This window comes from Eschscholzia californica, unplaced genomic scaffold, assembly GCF_041429995.1.
Source record: "Eschscholzia californica isolate CP2 unplaced genomic scaffold, dmEscCali1.0.p SCAF_6, whole genome shotgun sequence".
Taxonomy (NCBI): domain Eukaryota; kingdom Viridiplantae; phylum Streptophyta; class Magnoliopsida; order Ranunculales; family Papaveraceae; genus Eschscholzia; species Eschscholzia californica.
The window spans coordinates 3,703,872-3,711,797 of NW_028238483.1; the positions used below are offsets into that span (position 1 = coordinate 3,703,872).

General features: G+C 38.5%; 2 protein-coding genes across 2 annotated transcripts; both read left to right on the plus strand.

The window, feature by feature from the left end:
* Nucleotides 1-511: 511 nt before the first annotated feature.
* Nucleotides 512-2,866, plus strand: LOC147530876 (14-3-3-like protein). Its single transcript, XM_086647417.1, has 4 exons — nucleotides 512-1,314; nucleotides 1,429-1,551; nucleotides 1,834-1,950; nucleotides 2,570-2,866. The coding sequence occupies exons 1-4, from the start codon at nucleotides 835-837 to the stop codon at nucleotides 2,624-2,626; spliced, it is 777 nt and encodes a 258-aa protein (XP_086503543.1). The 5' UTR covers nucleotides 512-834; the 3' UTR covers nucleotides 2,627-2,866.
* Nucleotides 2,867-3,464: 598 nt separating this feature from the next.
* On the plus strand, nucleotides 3,465-5,123 carry LOC147530877 (uncharacterized). Its single transcript, XM_086647416.1, has one exon. The coding sequence runs from the start codon at nucleotides 3,465-3,467 to the stop codon at nucleotides 4,836-4,838; it is 1,374 nt and encodes a 457-aa protein (XP_086503542.1). The 3' UTR covers nucleotides 4,839-5,123.
* The last annotated feature ends 2,803 nt before the right edge of the window (nucleotides 5,124-7,926 follow it).

The following is a 7,926-nucleotide window of genomic DNA, read 5'->3' on the forward strand; positions in this document are numbered from 1 at the left end:
TTTCTGCTATCTTTATAACCACACAACCTTTCTTCTCTTCTTCATCATGTCCATAATTTTATCTCTCTAAACTAAATAACTACAAAATGACTTCATCTTTTTTCTCATACTTTTTCTTTCTACCAATCTTTTTATCTCTACAAACTAAACAACTACAAAATGACTTCACCTTTAGGTTATATCTCCCCTCATTAAGTTTGTTAATTGCCACAAATATTAGTATATTTGTTAAGCCATTCACACTAACACTATATCAATTAATTTCTTAAGCCATTTACACTAACACACTTAAAGTGCTTAATTCAATGTCCACGAGTCTTTCTGGTGAGTGCATGTCATGTCTGAACAAACAACCAATCAAGCATATATCTAGATACCGTTTTCTACATTTCGTAATTATTCTTTTTTGTTCAACTCATTAGTCTAATTCAAATTTTGAGAATAAAACATTATAAATAACTTTAGTTTCTTAGATTCATATTTTTGTTCAACTTTCATTCAACAAAAGCGCACGGGTAATACCTAGTAGGTTAACAAAACCGTAACTGTATAGATCCATTGTATCCAAGTGGACCATTCACAGACAACGACCAAGACAAATAATGACAACTGGCAAACTATTGCCACGTGGTCTATCCAAGATAACTGAAACACCATAAGATCAACGGTCAAAACCTCTACCTTTTTTCACATCTAACGGTTCCTTCTCCATATCCCCTCTCTCTCTCTCTTTCTCTCTCTAAATTGAAAAACTGTGAGAATCTCGCCTCTTTTCTGCTACACTCTCTCTCTATCATTTCTCTGTCTATTCTCATCGGATCTAGATCTGAATCAATGGCATCATCACAAAGAGAAGAATTCGTTTACATGGCGAAACTGGCCGAACAAGCTGAACGATATGAAGAAATGGTTGAGTTCATGGAAAAAGTAACAGGTTCAGTTGAATCTGAAGAACTTACAATTGAAGAAAGAAATCTTCTTTCAGTTGCTTACAAAAACGTAATCGGTGCTCGTCGTGCTTCATGGCGTATTATTTCATCAATTGAACAGAAAGAAGAAAGTCGTGGTAACGATGATCATGTTAATACTATCCGTGATTATAGATCTAAAATTGAATCTGAACTTTCTTCAATCTGTGGTGGTATTCTTCGTTTACTTGATTCAAGACTCATTCCTTCTGCTTCTAATGGTGATTCTAAGGTTTTCTATCTCAAGATGAAAGGTGATTATCATCGTTATCTTGCTGAGTTTAAAACTGGTTCTGAACGTAAAGAAGCCGCTGAGAGTACACTTACTGCTTACAAAGCCGCTCAGGTTTACTCTCTTTTCCTCTCTTATTATTAGGGTTTGGTTTTTTTTTATTGCTTTTCCTCTTAAGATTTTAGGGTTTCAAGTTTTCCTTCTGAATAAGGGTTTTCATGTTTCAAGGATATTGCAACTGCTGAACTTGCTCCTACTCACCCTATCCGACTTGGACTAGCTCTCAATTTCTCAGTCTTTTACTATGAGATCTTGAATTCTCCAGATCGTGCTTGTAATCTTGCTAAACAGGTAAAGAAAATCAACAAATTTCCTGTTGTTTTTTCTGATCAGATTAGGGTTTTAAAATATATATATGAGATAGAAATCCTGGCATTTGATTCATGTCTTTTACATTGAATTTATTATTATGATCTGATTAGGGTTTTAAAATATTTGAGATAGAAATCTAGCATTTTATTCATGTCTTTTTACATTGAATTATGATATTAGGGTTTGAAACAACATTTAGGAATCTATTCCTTATTTGTTTTTAGTGTTATACTGAATATGCAAATTGGTTGTCCGAATTAGGCATTTGATGAAGCTATTGCCGAGCTTGATACCCTAGGTGAAGAATCATACAAGGATAGTACCTTGATTATGCAGCTCCTCAGGGACAATCTTACTCTCTGGACCTCCGACATGCAGGTATTGTACCCGTTATTAGTATTGGCTTTTCATTATTCACAACAAACACAATATGGACACTATCACACTAGTATGGGTATATTGATTTGAAAAATGGTAGAAGAGGCTACAAAAGTAGACATACTACCGTCCATTGAGAGAATGTATTAAGAGAGAGAAAGAGGGTTGACTCGAATACGAAGACTGCTGATTTCGTGTAAGTCTAGAGTAGGCTTTGACTTATAGCCTCTTCTAGCATTACTCCATTGATATCTGAAACCAGTACCGGAAGTTGGATACGATGAGGGTAGAATATTGTAACCCAATATGATTTGGATACTGCAAGATACGTATATGTTCTCTTGTCTTGGTCATCCGGTCCTAAAAGTTTCTTACTTTATAGTCAGCCGTTATGTTACGTAATATGCAAAAGACTAAAGACTATAAACTTTGCGGTGAGACGTGAAAATCTCACATTTTAACCACTTGTGCCTCCGAGTGTCCTACACAGATATCCGAGTATATGGTACTTGCTAAAAGAAATCCATGTTAATATTGAGCGCGACTCAAACATGAGTATCCCAATCCGCGTCTTTGATATATCGTTTTGTACGAATTTTGAATGTTACTGTTGATTCAGGATGACGGAGGGGATGATATTAAGGAAGCAGCACCTGCTAAGCCAGAAGAAGAATAGTAATGAAGTTGGTAGTTTCATAAATTAGGATTTCACCTCTCCTCAGTTGGTTTTATTAAATAGGAGAAGGTTTGCTTGATACCTAGAATTCCACAATCACTATCTATGAAATTGAAAGAGTTTTGAGGTATCAAGGTTTGTTAGTTTGTCATTCCTATCATTTTCTTGTTCAAAATCTATAAGCTTGTTGGAACTCTGTTTTAATCTAATTATCTTGAATGGTTATTCTCTTTTTTACTATCGAATTGCATTTTATCTCAGCCATGTTGGATTAAGATATTGTATTGGCGGCTAGACTGGTTGTTATAGAAAATGTTTGGTACTAAATGAAGGGAGTGTCAACAAGAAGCCGAGTGACGTCAGCCAGGCGATTTTTTCACTCTCCTTTTTCCCCAAAACGAAACCCTAGTTCACCATTACTGCAAGCCAAATCGAGAAGGATCCTGCTAATCATACCCAAATCCCAACCAGATATTACTCTAACCAATCAAAGAAGCAACATTAAATTTCTACTTAAGTTTTTTAGTTTCCCAATAATCACTAAAAACACTTCCAGCAACCGTCAATTTGCATTAGTAACAAGTGTATTAAAGGAAGAAGACGAAGGGATCCACTTGGTGCAAGACACATAAGGGTCAATTTTCAAGAACAGAGAAGGCACGCGCATACAGGTTTGTCTTAACTAGCATTAATCTTCTCTATTTAGTTTTTCAGCATGTGTAACAACTAGATAGGTTGAAATTAGGCTGTTCATCTCCTCATTCCCTCTGCATGCACGAACCTGTGCCTTCTCTTACGTTTGGTTGACTCCTAGAGGGTTGGTGATTCTCGAGCCTCCATGTGTTTAAGTGTTTCAGTCATTCCCGAGGTTCACTCATTCCGTCCGAGTTTTTCAAGAAAGTGGTTCCCAATGTATAATCATTTGATTTTCCCTTGGGGTTGTCATTATTCATTGATGCTGCTAAGTCTTTTCCAATCCCTTCTTAAAGAGTCTAAACACGCCAATCTTTTCATCTTCTCCTTTTTTACTTTCATATTAATGTCGACCCCTCCTTCTAACATCAACATAGACAGTTTATCTGAGAGCATGGCTCTGCAACTCAACCTCTCGGATTATTGCAATCTAACTATAACCTACCCCAAGCCAGCAGAGAATAAAGACTTCCAAGAGATTTCTTCAGGGTTTATAGCTAGACTTTGTTGTCACTACGAGTATGGTATTGGATTTATCAGGAAACATCTATCGGCTCAATCGAAGTTTTTTAGGGAATGCAAGATCACTCCTCTTAACCAAGGGCACAATCACTTTATCATCAGACCTAGGAACTCTATTGTTATGAACGAAATTCATCAAGGTCGCCCTTGGATTATTAGAGGCCTTTTGGTAGTAATGCAAGAGATTGAGTTCCCTCTTACTGGTGAGATTCCTCAGTTGATGCAAGAGCCGATGTGGTGTAGTTTTACTGGTCTACCATCGTCCATCCAAAATCAACATGATCTTGAAATCATCTTCTCGTGCATGGGGCTCATTTTACAGATTCAGCCCAAGAATTTCAGTATGGTTACTAATCCTTATATTAGGATTCAGTTCATGTATGATGTTCGTCAACCTCTTCTGGCCACTCTCAATTCTATATTCACCGATGGAGGTAAACCAATCAACTTTAGCTATCTTCGTTTTCCCAAAGCTATCTGTCACGTTTGTAGGATTATAGAGCACCCCATTACCCCTTGCATCCGACATCACAGTAAGCATCAATTCTCACCTATGGATGTAACTCCTCCCTGGTCTATTCCTGAGAATACTTTGTCTCTAGTAGCTCCTTCCTCACCTATCAACTCTTCTGCGCCAATACCCCCTCATGAACGGTTTCAAATCAGGGGCAAAAGAAAAGAGTCTAATGAACTTATAGAAGTCAAAATTGAGGAAGGAGAATGGAGGAAAGAACTTCATAAGAAACAGAGAGAGATGCATTATGGTGGCCGCTCGTCAAGCAGATTTAAAGGTCGAAGGGGGTCTTCTAGTAATTCTTCAGATTCGATGGGACAGTCTCCAATCATTCCAGATAGATGGTATTTCCCTCCCCCTGAGTCGATTGACAGTCAAGAGGAAATGAGAAGGCACAAGTTCGCTGATTCACTGTTAGTGTCTCCTAGTCACTTATCTGCGGAGAGGGAAGATGGAAGTCATGAACAGTCTAATTTCAACTGATTAGTCTGTTGTTCTAGCTAGTGTTAGTTAATTTCCTTGTGTTCAGTTTATAATTAGTTAGTATTACTTTGGTCGTGTTGTCTTAGTGTCTTTTCTGTTATCTCAGTACTGTCTTGATATTCTCCTATGGTTAGGGTTGGTAATGTTGGTTATTCTCTTGTTTTGTACTAGTATAAGATAGTTAGAGCAGAGATTTTGTTTTATCCAGTATATATTTTGGATCTTTTGTGTTAGTTGGTTGTATGAATGTTATCATGAATGGAAAGATAGTGGTTTCTTTGTTAAGTGTTTAGTGATATATTCTTAGTTTAGATTTAATCAGTTTCTTTGGTGTAGTAATTTTGTTTAGTTTCTCTTTGGTCATATTGGTTTATACTAATTTGTAGTGTCGAGCTTGCTAGCATTTCTCTTCTCCTTTCCTTCTAGATGCAGAATAATACTCAAGTGAGGGAGAGCCCTTCCATCCTCAGTTGGAATGTGAGGGGGGCTTCAGCGTTTCTCACGAAGAAACATATTATCAAACTTATAACTAAATATCAACCCGACATCATTTTTCTGTCTGAGACCAAAAACAAAGAACATAACATGAAGAAAATCATTCCTATTCATAAGCAGTATGCTTCTTACTTTGTTGATCCTATTCAAAAAGCAGGTGGGTTGGCGATCTATTGGAAGCACCATCTTAATTGCACGATTAGGCACTCTGATCATAATATTATCCATACAGAGCTGGTTACGGACAAGTTGAATAATAAGATTATCATCTCGGGTTTTTACGGCTCTCCGTACAATAACAACAAGATGAAGCCATGGAACACTCTTAACCAACTTTGCCCTTCTAATAACGACCCCTAGATTGTTATAGGTGACTTAAATTGTATATTGGATCCCCAACAGAAATGTGATGGTTCACAGACTACTAAATCACATATGCCTAAGATTATGAACATCATTAACCGTTTGGGCCTTGGGTATCAAGGCACCCCTTACACGTGGAGCAATAAGCAATTTGGGGAAAATCTGATACAAGAAAGATTAGATAGGGGGCTAGCTAACATCCATTGGCTTCAACATTTCCAGAACTCTATGGTTAGTCACCTTGAAGTGGTGGGGTCAGATCATGCGCCCATTCTCCTTAATAGCAGAGACCCCAGCGAGCTTAGTCCTAAGCCGTTCAAGTTCATCCGTACCTGGATGACGCACCCGGATTGCCACAGTTTTATTGAGACTAATTGGAAGGGTATCAAAGCTAATCACAATAATAGGAACATTCAAGGTAATCTTAAGAAGCTGAGTAGGAAGCTTACTCATTGGAATAAGAAGACTTTCCAAAACATAGAGAATAATATTAAGCAGACTATCTCGCAACTGCAGAACAGTAACTCCCAAGAGGAATACACGTGCCTTAACAACAAGCTCGAAGAATTTTACAGTCAACAGGAGAGTCTTTGGAAAGAAAAGTCGAGGAACAACTTTCTCACTTTAGGAGATAAGAATACTAAGTTTTTTCATTCTCAAGCCATTCAACGGAATAGAACCAACAAGATTACGGCGATAAAAGATAGCAATGGAGACTGGAAGGAAGACTTTAAAGATATCCAGGACATTTTCTCTTCTCATCTTCTCCATATTAGTACCACTACTAATCCGATCGAGGACCCTACTAATAACAACCTCTTCCACAAAGTCATCAGTCAAGAGCAGAATATGCAGCTTAATGCCATTCCAAGTAATGAAGATATAGATCAGACTATTCAGAGTATAAAAAGAGAAGCAGCACCGGGACCAGACGGATATCCTCCCTTCTTCTTCCAATCCAATTAGGACACGATCAGTCCAGATATCTACTCTCTGGTCCAAAACTTCTTCGAGACTGCCTACCTTCCGCCGGAAATCAACCATACTCACATCTGCCTCATTCCCAATACCCCCACTCCTCAGACTCCAGCGGACTACAGACCTATCAGTCTTCTCAACACTACTTACAAGATCATCACAAAAATTCTGGCTGATAGATTTAAACAGACACTCATCAATATCATTAATCCTTTTCAGGCAGCTTATGTTCCAGGCCGACAGATTACGGACAATATCCTTATAGGTCAGGAGATCATTCACTCATATAAGATAATGAAAGGAGCAGTAGGCTATTTTGGTCTCAAATTGGATATGTCTAAAGCATTCGATAGAATTGAATGGAGCTTCCTCATAGATATTATGAGAAACTTGGGCTACGAGGAGCACTGGATCAAAATGATTCGTACGTGCATCTCGACATCATCCATGGCGGTGCTGGTGAATGGTAGGCCAGGTAACACTTTTTATCCCTCTAGGGGTATTAGACAAGGTGATCCTCTGTCTCCATTCCTGTTCACACTAGCTATGGAAGGCCTTAGTCGTAAGTTGATCAATAACAACGGCAACAAATTTCAGGGCTTCCCCACTAACAGAGAAGATATGGAGATTTCTCATCTGCTATTTGCGGATGATTGCATTATCTTTGGTCGTAATTCTATCGATAACATCCACACCCTCAAGACCATTCTCCAGGATTTTTGTGCTACTTCGGGTCAGTTAATTAATTATGTGAAGTCTAATATTTTCTACTCTAAGAATTCTCACCCTAAATTCAAGAGACTTATCATGCGAACTCTGAAAGTTAAGTATGCGTCTACCTCGGAGAAATACCTAGGAGCTCAACTTTTTATAGGTGCTCAAAAGACTAAGGTGTTCAGTGATATTCTCGATCACATCACGAGTAAGCTCAACAATTGGAATCATTCTTTCTTGTCGCAAGCAGGTCGAACGGTGGTCATCTCAGCCATCACGGCGGCCGTACCCCGATATCAGATGCAGTGCTTCGCAATCCCGAAAGGGATTTGCAAAAGCATCAAGTCCGCTCAAAGGAATTTCTGGTGGGGTAAGACGAAGGGTATCTGCACTAAAGCCTGGTCTTATATTTGCAAGCCCAATAACCAAGGGGGGCTGGGTATTCAACTACCAGATATGGATAACACTGCTCTCCTATCTAAGATGGCCTGGAGACTCAAAACGGAACCAGGAAGGCCATGGGAGAAACTTCTCAAGG